The sequence below is a fragment of the Pinus tabuliformis genome, chromosome 9 (genome assembly GCF_031772625.1).
Source record: "Pinus tabuliformis cultivar Carrire ecotype Pingquan chromosome 9, CPIR1, whole genome shotgun sequence".
NCBI lineage: Eukaryota > Viridiplantae > Streptophyta > Pinopsida > Pinales > Pinaceae > Pinus > Pinus tabuliformis.
This window is the reverse complement of record NC_142307.1, coordinates 38,805,076-38,831,812: the sequence shown is the minus strand read 5'-3', so window position 1 is coordinate 38,831,812 and position 26,737 is coordinate 38,805,076. Positions and strand designations below refer to the sequence as shown.

Here is a 26,737-nt window from a genome sequence, read left to right as displayed (position 1 = left end):
AGCATGTTGACGTTGTGAATTTGTTGATTCAATAGAATCAAAGGACTGATTTATTGGAAGTTGATAACTTGGTTAGAAAAATGGCATTGAATCATAAGAAAGATGATATGTCCTCTGCCTCAAATGATTGGGTTGGGAATATTAGGTTGCGCACTCAATGAGGGATAGGCTTGCTTTTATAAGGAAGATAGGATAGGGTGTACACTTTTAATAATAAGATTATAGGATAGGATTTCAAAAGACTAAAAAATATACCTAAAAAATACCAAAATGAGAATAGTGAGAGAGTAAGAATATTTATTATTGAAATATTTTAATTAAAATACAATTTATTATTTTATGCAACTTATTAATATTATAATAAGAACTGAAATAATTACTCATTTTCTTTACTTTCAATTATTTTTTTCCTTTGTGGATTGGAAATATATATATATAGCTTTGAAAGTTGATATAAATTATGTTATTCCACATTAATATCTAAATATTTATTTATGGTTGAGCTTTGAAAGTTGATATAAATTATGTTATTCCACATTAATATCTAACTATTTATTTATGGTTGAGAGTGAAGATTTATTTTACATCTTTTAAGTTGTAGTGTCAACAAAAAACCAAGTGACCAATATGATTATTGATATTTTATAATGCTTTTAATTAAAACTAACCAAATAGATATATTCATTTTTGTTTTTAACAACAAACCTAATGAACATAATGAGAATGCTATAAATGATTATTGATATTTTATAATGCATTTAATTAAAACTAACCAAATAGATATATTCATTTTTGTTTTTAACAACAAACACAATGAACATAATGAGAGTTAAATAAATGATATTTATAAGGCTTTTAATTAAAACTAATCAAATAAGTATATTCATTTTTGTTTTTAATTATATTTGACGTTTTTTTTATTTAAAAACTATTTTATTTTATTAAAAAAAAATCCATATCAACTCAAAATTAAATAGGCAAAAAATTATACATTTTCCTTAGACTAAAGTGTATAATACATCTTCAAAAGGTACAATATATACTAAAGCATATAATACATCTTCAAAAGGTACAATATCTTTTAGAGTATTGAATATATATATATATATATATATTAAATTTTATCAAGATGTTATTAATAATAATTTTAACTTTGTAAATTAATAAAAAAAAATTAAATCTAAAATAATAATTTATGATAATCACAATATTAATTACAATTAATTTTTTAAATAATATTAATAATTTTGTAAAATTCCAATCATTACAAATAAATTAGAAACCCCTAATTTAGTAACCATCATTAAGTGAAAACATTTAAATTAAAATAAAGGTTGCTGCCCACCCCTCTCAATTTTGGATGCAATGTCACTGATACGCAGATGAAGAAGTAATTACGCCGTAAGGCATTTCCCTCTGGGAAGAACTCCCTTATATGCCACCGTGTCCTATTTTCGACCATTGATCTGATATGTCAGACGATTAAAAGAGATTGTGCCGTTGGATCAGATCATTATAGTTGGAATTTTAATCGGTTAACATTGCATGTGCTGGTTGAACTCCCTGTTTATCTCATGCTGGAGAGAAACCCTTCGCAAACAGTAGTGATGGCTACGCTGGAGTTTCGATCTGGACGAGCGCAGCGCTGAGTCGTCAGAATGACTGCAATTCGGCTCTCAAATATGTTAATACTACCCAGGCAGTTGGAAGATCCATGCAAGAACTCATTATAGTTATGAACTTCACTAGTAATGCTCTAAGCATGGTCGATGCTCTGGATACTTACGGGAAGAATATGGTCATATGGAGGCCTCCCAAAACGGAGAGATCATTGAATTTATCTAGCACTGCAGATTATTCCCATCATTTCAATAAAATTTTGGGTGTATCAGAGGTAAATGAATTGGTTCCCGACGTTACTGTTTCGAAGGATGAATCCTCCATGAGCATTCAACAAGCTGTGAACAGTGCACCGGATTATTCTGAACGGAGATTTGTGATACGTATCAAGGCTGGGGTTTATGAGGAGATCGTTAGGATTCCTCCCAATAAGACTAATATCATGTTTGTGGGCGATGGCATGGATAGGACTGTGATCAGGGGGTCTATGAGTGTGCCGTCCTTGCCTGGTGTTCCCACTACATATGACTCTGCAACTGTTGGTAATACTCGTCCTGGTTCCTCTTTCTTCTCCTTCATACCAAGTTAATTTTGTTTGCAACTGTTGGTAATACTCGTCCTGGTTCCTCTTTCTTCTCCTTCATACCAAGTTAATTTTGTTTGCCTGAGTTTGGTTATGGTATTGTGTTTAATGATGGTGTGATTCCTGGCTGATTTTACATGCCTGAATTCCATGTGTTAGACCTATGAACCAAAGGAATCCTACTGAAGTAGTTAAAACCTCTTTGATTTGAAAAGCAAATACCCATTAAGCTAAGTAGGTTCCCGAATCCCTTGATAGTTCCAAGAACAAAATGGAGGTGTATTCTACAACCTGAGTTGTGTCCACTGCCCCACGCCCCCTGCTCCCACCAAGCGTGTATTGAATCAAATCCATGCATTTGGTACATTTATGATTTAATATGGATACTGGACTCAGTGTGCAGCTTCAAAAATCCCAAATGCATATTTCCAGTTTATCCAAATAACATAGTGTTTTGGCTTTTGTCAATTTTACTCGAAATCCAATGAGCTGAGCTTTACAGCCTCTAAGAAAGAGGGAAATAGTCATAGACACAATACAGCTAGAAAGGTTCAGGCTGTCTATGTAAGAGGGAAATAGACACAATACAGCTAGAACTGTAAGAGATGGCTTCTTATTTCAATGCTTTGAGTAAGCATCCCTGACTATGTACGGGAGATCGTCTTTAGACCAAGTGTTGACCCTGGCTGTCGAAAAATATTCTCCATCGTAGGCTTTGAAGCTCCATGGCTACTAGCTTGTGCAACATGTTATTGTTGCTACGGGGTAGTGTAAACTATGTAATGTCTTAAGAGCAAAAACGATTCATCATGCAAAAGGGATTAATAAAGTTTAGTAAAGCAAGAACTTTTTTGAACTTTATGGTTTTATGCCATGGTCCTTTTATTGAAAGAGTGGTTGTCAATGATCAAGTTTGGTGTCTTGAGTCCCTTCTTTAATATTATTTTATAAAAGTTGGCCCTTTTCCTCTGCCTTCAAATTGCAGGGAAGATGGTATTTTTGAATATGCAATTCACATTCCTACAGCGAACTCTTAAGCGTGTCTTCATGAAAATGGCACGTAGCACGGTCAAAGAGCAGCTTTGGTCTTGGGTTGGGTTTGATTCCTAGCTTGTAAAATTTTCCAGATGTTGTAGTTCGAACTTCGAAGATGAAAGTACAAAACATTGGTAGACAAACTGCTTAAGAGTCATTAAGCATGTAAAGGGTTAACGGCTGAGTATTACATTTTGTGTGAAACAAGAAAACAGGAAATTAACCGTTTCCCTGAGAAAATGCTTCAGGGACTGCTTGCCAACCTACTTTCTCTATCCAGGACTCTGGCTTCTTTTTTGGTGACTTGTGTACAAAATGCGGTTGATTGCTGCGACTGCCAACTTGACACCACGTACAGCTCTAGAAGAAGATCAGTGAGAGCTTAAGAACATGTGTTTCTTCCGGTTAAAATCCAGAGTAGTGTGGATTATGTATGCTTTTGTATATTTTAGTAGTACAATGGCTGCCTGAAGGATCCAATGGCTACTTAAAGGTAGGTCCCTTGTCGCACAAACAAAAAGATCAAAGATCTTATACATCAATTTGATGTCTCGGTTGGCTGTAACCTTAAAAGTTGGATTATTAATATATATCCCTAAGGGACTGGCACCCCTCTCAAAAGTTTGTAGATCTCTCAAAGGTCTGCAAGTCTGGTCATGGATGCAACTACCTTTGATACAGTTGCAGATTCTTTTATGGATCCTCTTAATGAGCCCAAAGGGGTCTAATCACTTGTCCAAATCTTGTAGTCAAGGAATGCAGACAGAAGGTGTGCCTTTCCCATCATGTTGCTTACAACTGTTGCCTGAAAATGCCAAAACACAATGCCAATGCCTTGCATGCTAGATAAAGTTAATAACAGTCTGAAGAAAGGTACATATATAGATGACAAGACCTCCTTCTAGGGAATCAAAATGGAAAATGACGCTTAAATATCCAATCAACGAATTAGAATTTCACCACTGAAGTTCAACCCAGATTAAATTGCTTGCTAGGAAATGTTGATCTAGAAATCATCAACAAGAATTCAGATGGGGGAAGAGAACAGTTGAAATCCAAGATTGCTTTGAATGCACTCTGTCAATTGCTAAAACAAGAACAATGCTTTTCTTTAGATTGTGGGTTGTTCAAGAGAGGAGAACTATAATATTTATTTCTGCAGATTCGGTCCTCTTAAGGCATTTAAAACAGAAAACATTTAAAGATAGTTTTACATTTTAAGGATAAAATATCTGGAACCTTTCATCATGACACCTGTAATGTCATTTAACAGGCATTGAGCTTTGCAAGTTTGATCCTCAGGTTACACCGCAGTAGAGCATAATTTCCAGGGTCATACGCTAAAATTATAAATTGGATCCTAGGGTTCTGCTGATAACTGTACAAGTATGTATATGTTATTTTCAGACAGAAATGGTTTCCCCTGTGAAATCATCTCCAAATCAGCTACAACAGCAGGGAAGGTTTACTCAACATCTCAACTGCAAGCTCTCTCCACGAGAGCAACGACTGACAAATGATGCAAGGTAAGCTTCTGAAGATGTAATCTAAGGTTAGATTTTTCGATTTTCTTTTGGATTAAATTTAATATGGTTCATTTGTTTTAAAATGGGTCCCACGATGTCACCTTGCTGAAGCACCACTTTTCTTCCCTTAAAAGCAAAGATTAGCAGGTTCATTGCTCCCTGTACACTGACAAGGAGCAATGCATCGCCCTTGTCCTTACTGCAAGGAGCAATGATTGCCTAATGCCCTTCAGCAACAATGACCTGGTCAAGCTTTTAGATTTGTTCATTTTTTAGGGGATCACTTTGAAGAGGTTTGAATTTTCAATTACCTCATCTAATCGCTTGGGAACTCGTACTAAACTTTGAATTCACTAGGACAAAGGGTCTGGAATCATCCTCTCCTCTCCTCTCCTCACCAAGTCTATATAATGAAGCCATTCCTAAGGGACAGAGAGAAAGCTCTCTCTAAGATTTTTCAGCGGCATGTAATTATCTCTCTTTGGAGTGGCTTCATTATATAGACTTGGTGAGGAGAGGAGAGGATGAATCTAGACCCTTAGGTCTTGCCATTGCAACCCCACAGCGCTTTCCAGCCTTGTTCTTTCATCACTGCTTTTTCTCATAGTAATGATAAAATTCAACTATTTTGATTCATTGTAATGTATGGTTCAAAATGCTGGTATGAAAAAATATATATGACAAAATACACATAAAAATTGTTACAGATGTATAGTAAAGGAATGGAATTTCCCTTTAGATTCAATTTATTGTTTTTATTCAATAATTATTTACTGGATGCATATAAAAATAAAAAACAATGTTTAATCCTTAATTTTTAAACAAAAATATAATAAATTTAATTAGATTGAACATTTGCAAGGCACTTGTTTAGAAAATCCAATTCTCCTAGGTTTGGGCAGATGCAAATTTAGAATGCTTATGACTGAGTGTTGTGACTAGAGGAGAGCTTGCTTGTTGGATTCTCAGGCATATCCCTTACAAAGAAATAAGTCATGTTTTGCTGCAGAAATACCGTCTTTACTTGAAGAGACTGAACGGTTCGATTCCGGCACCATATCCAGTGGCTTCGTTCTAGAAAGGAAGATCTTTTAGAATCCCATCAATATCGAACAATTTTCACTGCCCACTCTGAAGGGCAATGCATTTGGACACCTAGGTAAAACCTGATAATCATGTGTGTAAAGCAATTCTCACTGAACAACACCCTCCCAAACAATCCCAACTACAATAGCATTCTTTCTTTTTTTTGCAGCTGTTGTTGATGAAACATGGTGGTCAAATTATATATGGAGGTCCACTAGGTCGCCATTCAATCCATGTCATAGAGTACTTCCAGGTATATGATTAATGTTTGCTAATGCAGCATATGTTATTAAGGCATCTTACAGTTTATTCAAGTCTCATTGAATTTAGCAACTTGAAATGTCCTGGACAGGCTATTGAAGGTGTGACAAAGATTACTGATAAATGTAACCCTGCAACATAGATGCTAGAAATCAGATCTAGAGCTGTTGAGGAGCGCCTTGAGATAGATTTTGCTGAAATTTATAAGAAGTCTCCTCTTTTCTAGTAAGTCTAGATCAAACGCTCTTATAATGCCCATAACAGATTTCAAAGAAATATGAATATCATAGTCATGGATGTGCTATGGAAGAAAAACGGGAGGTTATATTGAGGGGGATATACATATCTCTGGTTTTCCAAAGGTACAAGAGACATTTGCCAGGGTTTCAGATTATTGCGAGCAAAATGATATTCACTTTCCTCAGATAACAGTACGAGAATCAGTAGTGTTCTCTGCTTACTTGCGCCTTTCACCAGAAATAGATACCAAGAGCAAGCAGGTAAATATTTATGGTGATTTTAATCTTAAAAATATACTCCTGATGCAACAGAAATGTTGAGAGCCGCTTATGAACCACCTGTGGACTTTAATATAGTTTCTTTCTTTCATTCTTAATATTGGGTTTCCTAAGATTGAGATTGTTCTATTTAACAGATGTTTGTGGATGAAGTGCTGGAGCTTGTAGAGCTTGATAGCTTGAGAGACACATTGGTGGGTCTTCCTGGTGTGACTGGTCTATCAACTGAGCAATGGAAGAGACTAACCATTGCTGTAGAACTTGTTGCAAATCCTTCAATCATATTCATGGATGAGCCGACATCTGGTCTGGATGCCAGAGCTGCAGCTATCGCGATGCATACAGTTAGGAATACAGTGGACACAGGCCGAATTGTAGTCTGTACTATCCATCAGCCAAGTATAGATATTTTTGAAGGATTTGATGAGGTAAGATACATCTCTAACTCCTTACAGGTTGTTAATATAGCCAAATCAGAAATTGCGATCAGACACCCACAAAAAAAATATGAAAGCATGCATGAGACCACATGTCATGGAAGGAAAAATATTTTTCACTAGAAATCCAAACCACTGACAATAATCATAGGGGGCCAATTGGTAGTGATGTATCTAGAGTTCGGAGAGGTATATTTAAATTTCAAATCCAAGGCCATGGAGTAAAATATTTAATATCAAAGGTCTTCAGCAAAATGGCTAGTTTTGAAAAGGTTATAAGATGGATTGTAGGAAGAAGTAGATGGTTCTGTAAATTTCTAGAAAGGAAGATCTTTTAGAAGCCCACCAATATCAATATTTAAAACAATTTTCACTGCCCACTCTGAAGGGCAATGCATTTGGACACCTAGGTAAAACCTGATAATCATGTGTGTAAAGCAATGCTTATTGAACAAAACCTTGCAAATATTTAATGATGCTTACTTTCCCAAACAATCCCAACTACAATAGCATTCTTTCTTTTTTTGCAGCTGCTGTTGATGAAACAAGGTGGTCAAATTATATATGGCGGTCCACTAGGTTGCCATTCAATTCATGTCATAGAGTACTTCCAGGTATATGATTAATGTTTGCTAATGCAGCATATGTTAGATATCATTTTGGGATTCAACTGCGTTAAGTAAGTCATTCATGTATGACCATTTCCATGAGAGGTAGTCGTAACTGACTAATTTCTCATGATTTTTGAATAGTTCACTTAGCACTCATTGCATCGGGTGATGCTCACAGGGGTGAAGAAGTGGGATTGAAACTAGTGAAATGAATCACAAAGCATCAATCATCACTTCTGGGGCTTGCACCCAGTAACCAGGACTTCCCAGGAGGTCACCCATCCTGAGAACTCCTCTGGCTCAAGCGTGCTTAACTGTGGAGTTTTCCCCACAATCAAGCCCACTTAGCTTGCTACCCCATTTGCAAAACCTTAGCAAGTATTGTGCCTCATGAACCATTCAAGTAGAGATCCCTTTACTCTTTTTGAATTTAAGTATGGGGGTTTACGCAGTGCATTATATTAGATATCATTTTGGGATTCAACTGCGTTAAGTAAGTCATTCATGTATGACCATTTCCATGAGAGGTAGTCGTAACTGACTAATTTCTCATGATTTTTGAATAGTTCACTTAGCACTCATTGCATCGGGTGATGCTCCCAGGGGTGAAGAAGTGGGATTGAAACTAGTGAAATGAATCACAAAGCATCAATCATCACTTCCCAGGGGGTCACCCATCCCAGAACTCCTCTGGCTCAAGCGCGCTTAACTGTGGAGTTTTCCCCACAATCAAGCCCACTTAGCTTGCTACCCCATTTGCAAAACCTTAGCAAGTATTGTGCCTCATGAACCATTCAAGTAGAGATCCCTTGACTCTTTTTGAATTTAAGTATGGGGGTTTACGCAGTGCATTATATTAGATATCATTTTGGGATTCAACTGCGTTAAGTAAGTCATTCATGTATGACCATTTCCATGAGAGGTAGTCGTAACTGACTAATTTCTCATGATTTTTGAATAGTTCACTTAGCACTCATTGCATCGGGTGATGCTCACAGGGGTGAAGAAGTGGGATTGAAACTAGTGAAATGAATCACAAAGCATCAATCATCACTTCCGGGGCTTGCACCCGGTAACCAGGACTTCCCAGTTGGTCACCCATCCCAGAACTCCTCTGGCTCAAGCGCGCTTAACTGTGGAGTTTTCCCCACAATCAAGCCCACTTAGCTTGCTACCCCATTTGCAAAACCTTAGCAAGTATTGTGCCTCATGAACCATTCAAGTAGAGATCCCTTGACTCTTTTTGAATTTAAGTATGGGGGTTTACGCAGTGCATTATATTAGATATCATTTTGGGATTCAACTGCGTTAAGTAAGTCATTCATGTATGACCATTTCCATGAGAGGTAGTCGTAACTGACTAATTTCTCATGATTTTTGAATAGTTCACTTAGCACTCATTGCATCGGGTGATGCTCACAGGGGTGAGCAACATATGTTATTAAGGCATCTTACAATTTACTCAAGTCTCATTGAATCTAGCAACTTGAAATGTCCTGGACACGCTATTGAAGGTGTGACAAAGATTATTGATAAATGTAACCCTGCAACATGGATGCTAGAAATCAGCTTTAGAGCTGCTGAGGAGTGCCTTGAGATAGATTTTGCTGAAATTTATAAGAAGTCTCCTCTTTTCTAGTAAGTCCAGATCAAACGCTCTTATAAGTCGCACTCACCATTGCTTATATATTTTCATCAAAATATATATGTGTATATCTTTATATTTTTGTTCTACTCTCTAATTTTGTCCCGAATTTTTTCCTTATCCTTGCCCAAAACTTGGCCTCCCCGAATTTTCCTTGATTATGCATCTGGTAACGCTTGGAGGGAGCTGTGCTAAACGCCATCTCTTTCTTTAAACTGTTAGAAGCCCCCCAAATGCCCTGTTTCTTTCTGTATCCATGTATACCACTAGGCTATATGTGTTCTCTGTGTTGGTGAAGTGATAACATGGAATTTAAATGCCCTACTAGGCTACATGTACTGTGCTGTCAAATTGGCCCCGTGAAACTTGAAATCATGATAACTAATTTGGAATTGCGATTTTTTATCTGCTAACACTAGAGTGCTGGGACACACTCATCATCAAGCTATGTACACCAGACTTCTTAATAAATGAATAAACTGTGGTCTAATTGTTAGCAGGTCTCATTTGTCTAACTGTAGTTACTAGCCATCAAAAGCACAGAAAAAGATTTAGAGCTAATGCTAAATGTGTATTAGCAGGGTTTTGCTTGGTAGAGTTTCTTTGACTGCTCGACAGGGCACCATCTATGCTGATTCTTGTATTGTAGAATCTTCTTGACAAACAGTTTCCCTTGAAACCTGAGACAACCTTCTAACTCAACTCATATGTCTTTGACCTGGGAGGGAGGTATTATTATATGGTACCTAGTAACATCATACTCCAACTCCACATCACCTAGAGTCATCTTTCTTTTTCGGGTCCGGAAAAATATTGTCCCACAGTTTAGGCGTTCCAAGCATCTTGCTAGCCCCTTGCAGATTTCCTCCCTCTTCCCAGTTTTTCTGGATGGACGACAAGGGTAGTAACCAACTGCTCGCTGAAATACCAGTTGGTAACCCCAAGGTATTTAATGAGATTTGCTCCCGTGAAGGGCCACCCACCCCTTGGGATATAAAATTGTGTTATTTGTTGTTGTTATTGATATGGATGAATAGTTTATGTCCTAGACTTCCTTTTGTTCCTCATATCCTGAATAATAATCAATCTAGATGGTATCGTATGTGTTGCTTCAAAAAGAGAGATTTACAGAATATATATCTTGTCGAACAAGTCATAAATTACTTCTGGTTATTCACAATTGAAGTTGGGTGGTTGTTTAATCCACAATCCAATCTATTATTTTTCTAGTATGCCTTCCCTTTCCTACTTCTTGCTACCATGGATCGTCGAAATCAGTGTATTGCAAGATTGCACGAAACGGGGAAACGGGTACGAGTTTCCGAAACGGGAAGCGATACGAAACGCGACCTCCCCAAATTTTGGAAACGGGGAAACGCGATATATATATATATATATATATATATATATATATATATATATATATATATATATATATATATATATTAGGACATTTAAGAAATATGTGCAATCATAAAGCATATATGATACATTCTAATTTATTACATTATGATAAAATTGTCAATTGTCAATGCATAAACTATAAGTATCTAAATTTACATCACATTTACTCATGAATAATCACATAATGAAAATAGAAATATCCAAAATCAGCCATGAGAAATTTCTAATTTTTTGTCTCGTCCTTGATTGGGAGTCTCCTCCTACATAGTCGAATGACCTTAGTGCTCTTAATTAAATACAAGTTTCATACCCTAGTACCCTACATTCTCTTGATTATTGGGAGTCTCTCCCCTGCATAGAGGGCTTTGTTCTCTCGATTAAATACAAGTTCCATACCCTAGTACACGATAAAATCCAATGGAAACATTGCAATCCCCCCCAATCCTGAAATCCTGAAAAACAGATAAGTTTGCTGGATTTTGAGTGAGATCTAAAATTCTACTTTCTCCATATGAAATCCAATGAGGGCGAAACCACTCTCAAACATCCTGAGTCATTTCATGGTAATGTTAAAAATTTAAGTAAAAGGATGAAAATGAAAAATAAAGGAGAATATCACTTTTACTTTAAGAATTTAACATTACCATGAACTGCATATCAACACTAGGGCAAAAGTTCACTTTTAGAACTTTAGACAGGCATCTGGAAGCAACTAGAAGTCACTAGGCTAACGTAAGAATAGATTAGAAAACAAAAAAAAAATGAAAAAAAAAACACAAGTACAAGCTGAAACGTGGGTCGTATGGCCCTGAAACGCGTTTCAGGCCGTACTGGCCACGTTTCAGTTTCGTGAAATGTGGCAGTACGGCCTGAAACGCGTTTCAGGGCCGTACCAAACACGTTTCAGCGTTTCGTACTCGTTTCCGTACGGAAACGCCCTCCTACCCCACGTTTCCTGCAACATAGGTGTATTGCTTGCTTGCTTTTACATTTGAGAATTGTAACCCACTACGGACTAAAGTTACACAATTAATTTCCTTTGCAGAACTTGAAAAGCACATACCTGATGCACATGTTTTGATTTCTATGCCTTTCCACCCGGCCTATGTGACAACAGACAGGATCAAGAAGGCAAAGAACTTAAAGCTTCTTTTGACAACTGGTATTGGTTTTGATCACATTGATCTAAATGTTGCAGCAGCCGCTGCTGTGACTGTCGCACAAGTTACAGGTACTATTTCTGAAATTATACCGCTTGTCACTGCCCTGTTCACGCTATGGACATTTTGGTATGAACAAGTTTCTGAAATGATTCTTCATAATTTAACTGACACCTTCTTCAACAATTTTTACAGCAAGTAATGAGGTGTCCGTGGTAGAAGATGAGCTAATGCGCATTCTCATATTGATGCGAAACTTTGTGCCTGGATATAAGCAAATTGTTGAGGGTGATTGGAAAGTGGCAGCAATTTCTTACAGGTCATATGATCTAGAAGGGAAAACTATTGGTACTATTGGTGCAGGGCGTATTGGCAAAGAACTACTTAAGCGTTTGAAGGTATTCATTCTTAGGATCTAGTACTACTTCATGATGTTGCAAACTTCTTTTCAAAAATCAGTGTTCCATAATTCTTATGCATGCATGCTGTTTGTTTCAAAATTTCAAACTAATAATAATAAACATTACATGATGTTTAATTGAATTGCGTTCCTTTGTACAACCCTTCAATTGTAAGCTTCTTTACCACGATCGTCTTTCTATTGGACCCAAATTGGAAAAGGAAACTGGAGCAACATTGGAGACAAATCTTGATGAAATGCTACCTAAATGTGATGTACTTGTCATTAATATGCCTCTTTCTGACAAAACTAGGTGCGCCTTATCACAATTTCATAAATAATCTCTCCCATTATTCACTCAGACATCAATAACACCTATATATTTTATACAACTTGTGAACAAAAGCCTAATTATTGTTTCTCTTGCCCTTTCCTTTTGGTTATAATAGGGGAATGTTTAACAAGGAAGGTGTTCTCTACGAAGCCTAGCTTCTCTCTCAGAATCTTAACATCCCCTTTGCAAAGGGTTTCATTAGAATGACAACAACCCGCATTTAAAGCATTTCTCCACCCCTCTCCTAATTAGAAATAAAATTTTGGGTTCTCTACTAATTTTCTCCACACCCATTTAATCTAACAATGGACATAGAGCATGTATATTTATACCTGTGTGTTGGAAATACCATTTTATACTTTAAATGTTTATTATTTTTGTTTTATTATTATTACTTGAATTTCTTCTTAACAAGTGGTTGTGTTTCTTTTGGTTTTAGTGAAAGTATGGGCTCCAATGTTGGCTCTCTTATTATGGAGTATAATTCATCTTTGAGAATTTTTCAATTATTAAAGTAGGTTAGTCAATTGCTTAAAATATTAAATTTATTTCAAAAAGTTTTTGTTAATTTATAGGTTAGACACTGGCTTGAAATATTAAACTTATTTCAAAATGTTTTTGTTACTTTATAGATCAGATTTCTTGGCTCTATGATGAAAATAATGAAGGGAAAATACATGTTAATATGTTACTTGTGCTCTTTGACTGAAAAATACACCGTGAGAGAAAAATGCATATTATGCTAATTGAGGAATGTTTTTCGCTTGTCGAACTTATAGTATTGAATTTAACACACTAACACTTTACAACAATGAACTAACAATATTCGTGATGAAAATAGCAATATGGAAGATTTATCTGCATAATGAAAAAGGCAATATGGAAGATTCCGATCACGTTCCAAGGCATTTCTTAAAATGTGGATGTGACAAAAGGTTGTTGTGGAAGTTGTTGTTTGTATATGGGAAATTTCTTGATCATTGTGTATAATCCTAATGTTGATAAATATGTCTACTAAGTGCTTCCAGTTAATGGGGCATTGATTTGAACGTTCAATATATTTTTATTCTTTATCAAAGTATTCTTTTGTTGTATTTGTATTTTTCAATTTATGCCTTAGGGCGTTTCCTTTGCAACATCTGGTGCAAATGCTAGTATAATTTATATAAGATATTTGACAACGACACCCCATGCCTCGGTTATGCCTAATTCCAAGTACATCATCAATCAATTTCACTGTGCATTATTGAAAATTGCCCAAATAAACCAAAACTACAGCACCAGATATCGTAGAACTAAATAACGAACTTCATCTGTAAGTCTACTTCATTCGTTCGCTGCATTGACTGCTCTAACTACCAAAACAAAAATGACAAAGAGATAACACAGCTAGGGTGAAATCCTTTAGTGTTTTGACAGCCAGGAAATTACACTTTATGTGGCTAACTGGGAAATGCACGGAAGGCATATGTTTAATACCCTAGAAAAGTTGTGTTTTTTTTAATGGAATTTCGTGATGATGTGCAGGTTTTTTTCCACGTCAGCAAACAAGGGAGACCTGGAAAGTTTTACGAAGCAGCTAGATGACCAGTACAAACATATTTATGCTCAGATGGGTATTTCGTTTTTTGATATCCATGCTCAGATGGGTATGAAGGCTCCTATCTCCAGAAGATATCCGGAACATGCAGGTGAAGATATTCTTGTCATATACTGTCAATTTAAATTTAAATTTATTTAAAGCGGTTATTATTAGATTCGTTTATCATTAGTAATGAAGACAATGTGTTACATTGTGGAAACAGTGGGAGTAGAGGAACCGGTCAAGGAAGTTACAGATCTTTTGGACTGGGCGAGTGAAGAAAATGCTCTCGCAATTATGTTGCATGGCTTTGGAGGGATGGGCAAGACAACCCTTGCGGATGCTGTCTTTTCACTACTCGACCTGAAAGGATGTAAATTTTCCAAGGTTCAGTTGTTTAAGTATATAGGTTCGACTCCAGATATAGTAGAGTTGCAGAAACAGATACTAAAAGATTTGATGGAACCTCAACACTCTATTCCAGATATTAGAACTCCTGAAGATGGACAAGCAGAACTGGGTAAAGCATTAGAGGAAGTGACAGCTTTCATTTATATTGATAACGTGTTGGGCGAGAATGAGCTTCGACAGCTTTTGCCCAAGGATATCAAGAAAGCCAAGAAATTAAGGCTGCTTCTTACCGCACGTGACATAAATGTGCGTAGAGGATGCCCAGTGAAACCGTTAATCTATCATATGAGGAGCATCCCATCTGCGGAAGCAATGCGTTTATTAAGAAAAGAACTGTCCAATGGCATGGCTGGAAATTTAAGTGATATCCATCTCCACCATATCATGAATATTTGTGGTGGAATTCCACTCATGTTAACATTAGTAACAGGGGTGATATGTTCTGAGGAGGACAAACAGCGGGCCTATGATATAGTGATGCAGGACAGACAAAAATTGAAGGGTCAAACATTTGGGGATAAGGAGCATTATCTATTTGCATACGACTCTCTTCCTGACACGTGCAAGGATCCGTTTCTTGATATCTGTTCATTTTTCAGTGGATGGGATTGGAACACAGTGGCAGATATTGTGGGAAAGACTGAGCTAGAGATACTAGAGAGGAGAGCCCTTGTCACCAAAGGCAAAGATGGGGTTGCATGTATACACGATGTCATTTCGACAATTGGTCTCCAAAAGACAGAGAAATTGAGATTCAAATTCACAAGTGCAAGGGAAGTTGAGGAGTTACTGAATGACAACGTAAATGAAGATAAGGTACCAAATCTTTGAATCATTTATATTTTATTCTTTACAGTATGTATCTTTGTTTGTGATGAGCGACTCATTTATATTTAATAATGTTACGCAGTCCATTCAAGAGATCAAAGGCATTTGGTTGAGCGAGAATAAGGATCCATTGCATTTGAATGCATCCCAACTAGACTTAATGCATAGCTCTTTGAGAGTCATTGCACTGGGAAATTTAATAAAAGTGGTTGGTAAATGTAAGAAAGTATTTGAAAAGCTGGTTTTTTTCCAAGCTGGAATTCCGGATCTCCCATTTGATATTTTGAAGGCAAAGGAGTTGAGATATTTGAGCTACGAACCTGCGACTTTGGATCTACCTGAGGCAAGTCTCTTTGCATAATGAGCCCCTGCTTTTTCACTGTCCATTCATAAAAACTAACATATGATCTATGAAAGCGAAAAGTTTGATTAGTTCTAATGATTTGGTTAATGTTTTTCACATAAATTATTGCATAATTTCAGATGCCCTCGAATCTCAAACATATAGAATTTCATGGAAGGTTGCATTCCGATGCTTCGGAAATCTCTTGAAGGTGTCTTAGACAGCTCCATAATTTGCGAATACTAAGGCTAATCAGCTTTATTAAGATGACAAAACTACCCGCAGAATTGGGGGATCGAGTAAAGGGTTTGGAAGAACTCTCTCTTTCATCTTGTGAATCTTTGGAGGAACTACCAATATCAACTTCAAACCTTCAATCTTTAAAGGTATTGAAAATGGATCGTTGTTCAAATTTAAAGCAATTGGCAGAGGGATTTTCAAAGCTTCGGTCTTTAAAAGTGCTGAGAATGGATTATTGTTCAAGTTTGGAGCAATTGACAGAAGACTCTGGAGCATTGAATTCTCTGCAAGAACTCAATTTAGAGGGTTGCACGGATCTGCAAGTACTTCCCAAGAATTTTGAAAAACTTTCATCATTGAAACTATTGAATTTGTCTTCATGCACAAGTCTAGAAGAACTCCCTCCTGGTTTAGGAAACTTGAAATCCCTTGTCACATTAGATTTGCATAAGTGTGAAAAACTGAAAAGTATTCCAGAAAGCATTGGACAATTGCAGTCGCTGTCATCCTCAATGGATATGTCATTTTGTTCTAGTTTAACAGAGCTACCGGATGCGTTTTGCAACCTCTCCTTTATCACACGCCTTTCCTTGACCCAGTGTAAGAGTTTGCGTAAGCTTCCAGATCAATTTCGGAAATTAACGAGTTTAAGAGCGCTGGACTTACGACAATGTACGAGTCTGGAGAAGCTTCCTGATGGTTTCGGTCTTCTAGTGTCTTTGGAGGACTTGAACTTAGCAGGATGTGAAAATCTTGGAGAATTATGTAATGACTTCCCTTGCCTCTCATCATTGCGAATTATGTACTTGGCTAACTGTCGATGTTTAAAGAAGCTCCCTGAAGATTTCGATCGCCTCGTCGCATTGCAACAACTATATTGTGTAACTGTAACTGCTTGGAAAACCTCCCTGAAAATTTATATTGCCTTCCCTCTTTGGAAACATTGCATCTACATGATTGCCCCATGTTGGAAGGGAAATGTATGGACCACCTGATAAAGATAAAAAAATTACAACATGTGTATATTGAAAGAAGCCCGTTGTTGCTTAAGAGATGGGTAGAAATTCAAAGAGAAGGCGATCAATCATGGCCTTTTACAGTTCATACAGGGCAGGTGAACATATAATCCATATTTATCATACAATATATTATGTATCAATTCTTACATTACGTCAAAATTTTATGATAGAATATATATGGACTATGTCGTTTTACCTTTTTCACTCACTTTATATTTCTCTTCAGGATTTGTCAGAAGAGGAGGTGACCGATATGCAAAAGAAATTTTTCTCAGATTTAGATGGCCTTCTCACTCCTGGAAAAGGGGAGCCGTTCCATCTATCTAATTGTCCTCCAAACACCTCCATACTTGCTATGTTGGATCAGCGTGAAATTTTCAATTCTGACTACCTTTGGCCTCTAATTGAGGAGACGTTAACTGACATCCAAATAAAATTTGAAATTGTTTATATTGGCAAACATTTTGACAAGTTGCCTATCAAAGTTGAAAACAAAATTTTGGGTTATGCTCCTTTGAACTCGCAGGTCTTGGCATTGCTTAACAATTTGCGTACAGCGTTACATTTAGAGATAGAGCCAGACTCAAAGTCAGATTCAGATGATGATGAAGAGCACGGTGAAATAATTTATAGGCAATGGAGTGCTATGGTGGTTGTAGACGAGAAGGATGGTAGATACCTTTCAGGTTGGAAATGCTTGTCAAAACGTCAAATGGAGGAATTTGTAGTGGCTAAATGTGGAAAATTCCTTAGGCTGAAGCAACTTGCAGAGACAAATCAAGAGAGCAATATAGAAATTTTAAGAGAAATGTTTGCAACTAGAGAAGAGGAAAGCACTGATCATATCTTTCAAAAGAATTGTGCATCACATAAGGTATTCAAGTTCCAATTTCCGTCAAAAGTGTTTTATATATAAAATTTCTTTGTTAATATAACGCATTTCGTTTTATTGATTATCATTTATTTTTTTTATGTGATCCGGGTAGGCTCGAAGTGAAGACTCCAAAACTTTTACCTGTGGAATAGATGAATTGAAAGGAAAAACAATTATATTAGACATCAGACATGTTGAAGTGTGTTATGATGTTCGTCTGGAATCTCTCACTGAAATGTATATTACAGCTAAAGAGAGACTGGACTTTGAAATTATATCAATTCCAATTCTACAACCAAGTACAAAAGGTGATGTATTGGATATGGTTCAGCGTTTTTCATCGGAAGTTCCTTGGTTGGTACTCCAAAAACCATGGACGATAGCAACAGCAGTGAAGTATTTTCTCATGAAACAGTGCTCATGGAAAGAGGGTGAGCAATTGGGACAGGAAGATGAGGAATTGGAAGCATATTATCCGAGTATAATATGGATAATTGAATCCAATGGAAGAGTTACAAATTACAAGTGCTGGAAAAATAGCAGAGAAAGAAAGAATAGCAAGAAAAAGAAATGGGAGAAGACCAAGAAATATGAAACTGAATCTTTATATGCTTTATTCAAGAATGACTTTTGCTCTACATGAACATTCGATATATTCATGTCATTACCGTTACATAACTAAAATCTAAATTCGTTACAAAAAACTGTTTAACCAAGTTCGTTGTCAAACTAACAAACTCCACCTTGACAACAATTTTCCCATTCATCATCTTTCCTGTAAGCCAAGAGAAACTAAACACCACCGCAACTTCTCTACTGTAACTGGCTTTGTGAATATGTCTGCACAATTTTCTCGTGTGTGGACCTTTTTAAGAGCTACTTTTCCACCATCGATCACATGTCTCAGAAAATGATATCTCACATCAATGTGCTTGGTTCTGCTGTGATAGGCAGGGTTTGTGGCCAAGTGAATAGCACTTTGACTGTCACAAAGTACACTCACTTTCTCCTGCGTTCTTCCAATTTCATCGAGCAAACCCTTTAACCAGATTGCTTCTTTACTGGCATCTGAAGCAGCTATATATTCAGCTTCGGTAGTGGACAATGCAACCGTGTCTTGAAGCTTTGACATCCAACTAATTGCTCCACCTGCAAGAGTAAAGACATAACCTGTAGTAGATCTTCTTTTGTCCAAATCACCTGCATAGTCAGCATCTACATATCCGCAGACTGATCCTTCACTACCATTAAAGACGATGCAATGATCTCTTGTGCCTCTTAGATATCGAAGCACCCATTTCACTGCTTGCCAATGTTCTTTACCTGGGTTTGCCATGAACCTGCTGACAACTCCAACTGCATGTGAAATGTCAGGTCTTGTAGATACCATCGCATACATTAAGTTGCCTATCGCATCTGCATATGGTACATGAGACATATACTGCTTTTCTTCATCAGCTCTAGGACTCAAAACCGAAGAAAGCTTAAAATGGGAAGCTAGGGGAACATTAGCAGGTTTCACATTATTCATAGAGAACTTTTCAAGTACCTTCTCCACATACTTCTGCTGTGATAACCAAAGCTTACCATTTTTCCTGTCTCTGTGTATCTCCATGCCCAAGATATGTTTTGCTGCTCCAAGATCCTTCATATCAAACGCCCTAGAGAGTTGAGCCTTTAACCTGTTGATCTCTTCCATGCTTTTGCTTGCAATAAGCATATCGTCAACATACAAAGCTAAGATAATGAATATGCCATTGAAACTTTTGAAGTACACACAATGATCCATACTCACTTCTTATAAAGTTATGGCTCACCATGAAGGAATCAAACTTCTTGTACCATTGTCTGGGAGACTGCCTCAGACCATACAATGATTTCCTGAGCTTGCAAACTAATCTTCTGCTGCGACCTCGTACAAAACCTTCTGGTTGTTCCATATATATCTCTTCGTTCAAATCACCATGTAGAAAAGCTGTTTTAACATCTAACTGTTCTAACTCAAGATTAAGCAACGCAGTTAGTGCCAACACAGTACGTATAGAAACAAGTTTTACAACTGGAGAAAAAATCTCATGAAAGTCTATACCTTCAACCTGAGAATACCCTTTTGCTACCAGTCTCGCCTTATATCTTTCGATACTACCATCAACTTTCCGTTTCAGCTTGAAGACCCATTTACATCCAACAACACTTCTCCCTTCAGGAAGCTCTACAAGATCCCAGGTATTGTTCTTGGCTAAGGAGTCCATTTCTTCTTCCATAGCCTTTTTCCATTTCTTGCTATCTGTATCATCTATCGCTTCCTGATAACAAGAAGGTTCCCCATCTTCAGTAACCAAAGCAAAAGATGAAGCAGAATCTTCATACCTTTTGGGAGTTTTCCTTTCCCTTGTTGACCTTCTCAGAGTGACTGGTTGCTGAACTGGTTCAGAAACTTGCACTGGTTCAGAAGCTTCAACGGCTTCCTTTGTGTCTTCAACACCTTTGTCTCCAGAAGTCTCTCCTTCCTTTCGACTGTCACCGAAAGATCTAGCCTCCAACTGAACTCGTTGACACGGCGATACCTGTTCCTGTTCAACTCTTTCAACATTTGAATTTAACAAAGAGGATTCATCAAATGTTACATCTCTACTAATGACTATCTTCCGCAATGTAGGATCCCACAACCTATATCCTTTCACTGCACAGTCATACCCAACAAAGACATAACATTTCGACTTTGGATCTAATTTTGAACGCTGATTTTTCGGAATAAGAGAATAAGCATCACAGCCAAATATCCTCAAATGAGAATAGTCACAAGACTGACCTGTCCAAACTTCTTCAGGAATTTTACAATCAATCGCTACTGAAGGTGATCTGTTAACTAAATAACAAGCAGTAGACACTGCTTCTGCCCACAACTCCTTTTGCAAGTTAGCATTGCTGATCATGCTTCTGGCTCTTTCCATAAGAGTCTGATTCATACGCTCAGCAACACCATTTTGCTGAGGAGTATAAACAGCAGTTTTGTGTCTAACAATGCCCTCATCCTTACAGTATTGTTCAAACTCAACAGAAGTGAACTCACCACCATTGTCAGTTCTTAGACATTTAATAGATTTCCTGTTCTTTTCTCTACCATTACTTTAAATTGTTTAAAGACATTGAATACATCAGCTTTCCTTTTTAGCATATAGACCCAAACTCTACGAGAGTAATCATCAATGAACGTTAAAAAATACAAAGCACCTCCATATGACATAACAGGCGAAGGCCCCCACAGATCAGAATGAATGTAGTCTAAAACATCTTTACTATTATGATTGCCAACTTTAAATCTCTGTTTACACTGTTTCCCATACACACAATGTTTACAGAAATCTAAATTCAAGGATTTCAGACGGGGAAGAGATTTACGTTTCATTAGTATGTGAAGACCTTTCTCGCTCATATGACCCAAACGCTGATGCCACAGACGAGTACCTGCTTCTTCCTTTTCTGACGCAACCGCTGCTTCACCGACCTGAGTACTTCCTTTTAACTTGTAAAGATTCCCGACCTTCTCTGCCTTCATAACCACAAAGGCACCTTTGAAGACTTTCAAGACACCATCCTGACCTGTAAACTTATAACCATCTGAATCCAACACTCCCAAAGAGATTAAATTTTTCTTCAAATCAGGTACATGTCTAACACTAGTTAATGTTCTAACTGTGTTATCATACATCTTAATCCTGATATCTCCCATCCCAACAGTCTGACATGACATATTGTTACCCATAAACACAGAACTACCGTTTACATTTTCATACGAAGTAAACCAATTTCTATGTGGACACATATGATGCGAAGCACCAGAGTCTAACTGCCAGTTATCAAAACTCTGACAGACATTACATTCAGGTGAAGTTTCATCTATCATACACAATTCTTCAGCAGATAAAACTTCGTCTACAATACCTGAATCAGCCTGATTCGCTTCGTTCTTCAGGTTTTCGGAATCCTTCCGTTTCCAACAGTCCTTCTTCAAGTGTCCAACTTTACCGCAGTTCCAACATTTTGTCTTACACTTCTTGCCCTTCGATTTCGACCTGGAAGACCCCCTTGGTGTTTCTCCTCTTTCCTTTGAGCGTCCTTTAGCGACCATGGCTTCTGATGTAGTTGTATCGGTGCTGGATTTCCTTCGTACTTCTTCAGACAGAAGAGCTCCCACGACTGATTCAAACTTCAAAGAATCAGCAGAGCTGAAGCTGATTGAGGTTACGAAGTGATCCCATGATTCAGGCAGAGAACACAGCAAGGTTATGGCTTTATCTTCTTCCTGTATTTTGACTTCCATATCTGTTAATTGACAAATTAGTGTATTAAAAACATTCAAATGTTCTGCAACGCTTGAACCTTCTTTCATTCGAAGACTGTATAACTGTCGTTTCAGATAAATTCTGTTGGTTAATGATTTTGTCATATAAAGGTTTTCAAGTTTTTCCCACAAACCTGACGCCGTAGTCTCTTCAACGATGTTGAAGAGAACTTCATCCGCTAGACATAACCGGATGGTACTGAGAGCTTGGGCATCCAAGTCCTCCTAGTCTGAAGTAGTCATGGTTGTAGGTTTCTTAGTAACCCCATCCAATGCCTTGTGCAACCCTTGTTGCACAAGCAGATCCTTAACTTTCAGTTTCCAAAGAGCAAAATTGCTCTTTCCGGTGAATTTCTCCACCTCGAATCTTGCATTCGACATCTTGGCCATTTTCCCTCCTTCCTAGGATTTCAGGCTTTCAAAAAAAAAAATAACTTCCCCAATTCAAACAGAAAGACAAGTTTCAAATCCTTTGATTTCTTGCAAACCCTTTTGTTTTTCTAGTTTCACAACATTCGTGCAAATCCCTTGCAAACTTGTTCTTCTACAATATTAAAAAAAAGCAACACCCTTTTCAATCTCTGCTGTCTGAAAAAAAATCTGAACGACCTTTGCTGCTATCTTTAAAAATCTGAACAACCTTTGCTGCTATCTTTAAAATTTCTGCAAACCCTTCCCTTTTTTCAATATTTTTATAAAAACCACAACAACAACCTTTGCTGCTATCTTTAAAATCTGAACAACCTTTCTGCTTCTTTTTTTTTTTTTTTTTTTAAATTCTGCTAGAAAAAAAAAAAACCATACCCGGATTTCACCACTTATCTTCAACGCTTGGGCAACGCTGTCCTCGGGGATCCAACGCTTGGGCAACGACGTCCTCAGGGATCCAACGCTTGGGCAACGCCGTCCTCAGGGATCCAACGCCACAGGGACCGTCCTCAGGGATCCGGATTCTTCAAGCCAAAACACGGATCCAACGATTCTGCTACCGTTCGCAGGAGAATTACAGCCAAATCATGCCGTCACGCTGTCCTCAGGGATCCAGATTCTTCAAGCCAAAACACGTCGTCACGCCGTCCACGATTCTGCTACCGTCCACAGGAGAATTACAGCCAAATCACGCCGTCAACAGACACGCCGTCCACAGGTTCAAATCACGGGTTTGATCACAGGTTCGCACTGCAGGGGTTTTGTCCAGGCTCTGATACCACTTGCTGGAAAAATAGCAGAGAAAGAAAGAATATCAAGAAAAAGAAATGGGAGAAGACCAAGAAATATGAAACTGAATCTTTATCTGCTTTATTCAAGAATGACTTTTGCTCTACATGAACATTCGATATATTCATGTCATTACCGTTACATAACTAAAATCTAAATTCGTTACAAAAAACTGTTTAACCAAGTTCGTTGTCAAACTAACAACAAGCATTTTGTAATCCCTATGTCGGACAGGTGGGGTGCAAAATGTTATCCTTTTGAAGATGGAAAAATTAAAGAATTAAGAAAGGAAGAATGGAAAAACAGAAGAACATGTCCAGTTTAGAGTTCCTATTCACGCATTTGGAAAAGGTATCAGAGCAGGTCAGTAATTCTTCTGGTTTCTTTTTTTTATGTTTTTACACAACTATATAAAGTCAATGGGAAATTGATGAATATATGAGATGTGGAAAAGGTATCAAAGCAGGTCAGTAATTCTTCTCTCTTTCATTTTTATGTTTTTAGAGATTGATAATAAATTAAAGGAAATTGATGAATAAATGACATGAGTAGTTCTGAGTTCTAGTTTTGCTTTTGTTATTGTTCGTAAAAAGGTGAAAGAGATACTACTTCAAAGAAAAATGATATGCTTATATGGAGGGGATCAGAGTATGAACGAGTCTGCATGTTCCACAATAACAGAGTTGAGGAATATGATTCACATCATCTATATTCCTACTTATTATTGCAGAGACAAAGAAAAGTTACGTTTAAAAAAGACAGATATGTCACAAGTTAGGAAGGAAGGAGTACCTCTTTTAATTCTTTCAGAACATGAATCTATGAGATTTTGGACGCGCATTTCCTCGAAAGAAATATATGAAATGGATAACTGGACCACGCAATTGGATGGATTGGAAAAGCTGTTAGATTCTTTTCAAAGGTCGAATTCATGGATGACATTAATGGACAAAGATGGAGAAATGGTTACATATAGGAGAAAAGAAATCGTCCATAATCTAATAGTAGGAGACATCACTGAAGATAAAGAAAAGGAATTATTGCTACAGGAATTTCTTCATATGTTTAAAAAAGAAGACGGCAATGAAGAAGGAAGGTATTAATGCATAACAAAATTGCAATCCATTCTTACTTTTGGTATAATATAACCATTATGGATTCCAATTTATGTATTAGAAATTAGAGAATTGCATGTTTCATTACTATTTCAGGTATTCTAATTATTATTTCAAATAAAATGTCTTGCTTGCCCTCTTTACGTGCTTTACGTTATTGGAAGGTATAGAAGGCCCGTCTCCACTTATTTTGAAATTAGAGCTCCGCAAAAATAGTTGTCTTGGCCTCATGTTATTAAGTTTAAATTATATTATTTTCTTGATGGAAGGTTTTCAGAAGCGCCGATGTTCAAGGAAGAGCAACATATATTTCAGGCAAAAATAGAACTGTACTGCAACTCAGTGGCAGATTCAATCCCCGGAGAACTTCAAGGTATCCCCTCTGCCAAAGCTTCTCCAACTGCAGGACAAGAAGAATACATGACAATACATGATATCAGCATCTTCTTCTGCTCCAAATGCTTGACATGATAATCATGACTTCCAACCCATTAAAACTCCATCACCTGTCTCCTCTTGAATCATAATCGATGATAAGAATGAAGAAGGCGGCTCCCCTTCTTCAAGACATGCCACCCCCTCCTCCTTTGGATGATCAGAATAATTTGTGTTCATATAAGTTGTAATTTATTAGAAAACTATATTGTAATTGGGGTAGGATGGTGTGAATTCCTCAATGCTGTTAAATGGATGGACGTATATAATAATTTGGCGGGCCTCTTATTGAAATTGAAAATACTTATATTACGTTTTAACCTCTCCGGTACCCTTGTGCGTTTTGTCCAAAACAAATAAGAGAGAAGGAAATGAGATCTCAATCTCACATTCCAAATCCACATATTTAAATCCATGTTGGCTTTCAGGGCTAGTTACAAACTTACAAATCTTTTCACTTAATAGAAATTCAGACTATAAAAATTTTGAAACTTAAACTCTGATTTTAGTACAGGAGCTTATTTATTTTTGCAAAATCCAATAAACTACCCATCTTTCAACAAGCTTAAAGATTTTCTCAAGATTTATTACATGAACGGCAGTTATATGTTGCTCCGCACTTTTTTCTAAATGTACTTTATGAATATGATTAACCGTATGATAACATTTCTGTTTCTTGTATTCAATTTAAGAAAATTTTGTCAAATATCTATTACAAATTATTTATCTGCATTTTCAATTTGATGATGATGATGATGGTTAACCTCTACTGAGACCAAACTTTGGTCTATCAAACCTAAATAAACGAATTATTTAGTTTGATTTAAGATTTTATTCCTATGCTCAAAAAGCTTGGAGTGAAGCCTCTCGGGCTCACTGTAATTTTGGCAACATAAAAGGCTAGGAAGGTTAGTATTGCAACAAAGATTTTGAAACTGAGATCTAATGTACACGGGGCACTCTAAGAGGAAGTGATTTTCATCCTCGATGTTCATATTCTCACAGAGATGGCAGAACCATTCCATCTATGGTGTTTTAGGAACTGCCCAACGACCGGTTTCACTATGGAGCTCATGAGAGTTCGTTCTAATCTTGGCTATATTAATTTTCTTCTTTGAGCTAGTTAAAACAAAGAGATACTTTTGATCTTCTAGGGTGGGGTTGATGACCTCCTTATAATATCTTAATTTTATTTTCGCTACTAAAACTTTCTCACACCACATTTTTCTTTGAACTTAGAAGTAACAATTATTTTAATGTTATTAATGTTTTGCAATGCAACATTCTCATCGATCTCCCAATGGTTTAACTAGTCCCTGGTGTCTTTATACCTAACTCGTTTGAGCCTTAGGTGGTTTTGGCTAGAATTTAAAGCTAGCTTAGGAAGTCTATGGTGTCCTATGTTATTGAGTTTGTGCTTGTACAACATAAGCCTAGTCATAGCTAGGCTCTCGATAGGGGAAAGACCCACTTCTATAAGGAGAATAGGATAGGGTGTGTTGCTTTTAATTTTGAGGTTATACGTTATAAAACGCTTCTGAGTTTGCTCAATCTTTCTCCAGGATTCTCTAAAGATGCTACAACCCCAAACCTCACATCCATATAAGATAACCGAAGTGACTAAATTTTCAAAGAGGAACTTCTTTTTATCCCACGTTACAAGGTTTGTCATTTTACAATTATTTTCAAGACCAAAATAAGCTTTCC

At 37.0% G+C, this 26,737-nt stretch overlaps 4 protein-coding genes across 5 annotated transcripts in view; all 4 read left to right on the top strand.

Moving 5' to 3' along the window:
• LOC149147033 (uncharacterized) overlaps positions 1–25,001 on the top strand; it is a 133,618-nt gene extending 108,617 nt beyond the window's left edge. The window contains 6 exon segments of the mRNA XM_089440347.1: positions 14,148–14,311; positions 14,426–15,429; positions 15,524–15,784; positions 23,715–23,843; positions 24,074–24,576; positions 24,865–25,001. Coding sequence (XP_089296473.1) covers positions 14,148–14,311; positions 14,426–15,429; positions 15,524–15,784; positions 23,715–23,741 — 1,456 coding nt within the window. The 3' untranslated portion in view covers positions 23,742–23,843; positions 24,074–24,576; positions 24,865–25,001.
• LOC149147035 (putative pectinesterase/pectinesterase inhibitor 64) lies at positions 1,497–12,219 on the top strand. Its single transcript, XM_089440340.1, has 2 exons — positions 1,497–2,162; positions 11,772–12,219. Exons 1-2 carry the CDS (start codon positions 1,715–1,717, stop codon positions 12,086–12,088), a joined length of 765 nt encoding a protein of 254 aa, XP_089296466.1. The 5' UTR covers positions 1,497–1,714; the 3' UTR covers positions 12,089–12,219.
• On the top strand, positions 4,551–7,883 carry LOC149147036 (ABC transporter G family member 36-like). 2 transcript variants are annotated; one of them, XM_089440342.1, is made up of 4 exons: positions 4,551–4,764; positions 5,774–6,611; positions 6,767–7,057; positions 7,597–7,883. In XM_089440342.1, the coding sequence occupies exons 2-4, from the start codon at positions 6,408–6,410 to the stop codon at positions 7,690–7,692; spliced, it is 591 nt and encodes a 196-aa protein (XP_089296468.1). In that variant the 5' UTR covers positions 4,551–4,764; positions 5,774–6,407; the 3' UTR covers positions 7,693–7,883. The 2 variants fall into 2 exon arrangements, with proteins under 2 accessions (XP_089296468.1, XP_089296467.1); XM_089440341.1 differs by lacking the exon at positions 7,597–7,883 and having other exon boundaries at positions 6,767–7,559.
• Positions 17,078–19,142, top strand: LOC149147034 (uncharacterized). Its single transcript, XM_089440339.1, has 2 exons — positions 17,078–17,917; positions 18,030–19,142. The coding sequence occupies exons 1-2, from the start codon at positions 17,078–17,080 to the stop codon at positions 18,558–18,560; spliced, it is 1,371 nt and encodes a 456-aa protein (XP_089296465.1). The 3' UTR covers positions 18,561–19,142.
• Positions 25,002–26,737: the final 1,736 nt, after the last annotated feature.

Bases quoted from the DNA above. Each gene is read 5' to 3' on its own strand.
- LOC149147035 (XM_089440340.1), top strand. From the start codon at position 1,715: ATGCAAGAACTCATTATAGTTATGAACTTCACTAGTAATGCTCTAAGC. The intron at 2,163-11,771 runs GTAATACTCGTC...TTTCCTTTGCAG, and splicing joins ATATGACTCTGCAACTGTTG to AACTTGAAAAGCACATACCT.
- LOC149147034 (XM_089440339.1), top strand. From the start codon at position 17,078: ATGGGTAGAAATTCAAAGAGAAGGCGATCAATCATGGCCTTTTACAGT. The intron at 17,918-18,029 runs GTATTCAAGTTC...TGATCCGGGTAG, and splicing joins AGAATTGTGCATCACATAAG to GCTCGAAGTGAAGACTCCAA.
- LOC149147036 (XM_089440341.1), top strand. From the start codon at position 6,408: ATGTGCTATGGAAGAAAAACGGGAGGTTATATTGAGGGGGATATACAT. The intron at 6,612-6,766 runs GTAAATATTTAT...TCTATTTAACAG, and splicing joins TAGATACCAAGAGCAAGCAG to ATGTTTGTGGATGAAGTGCT.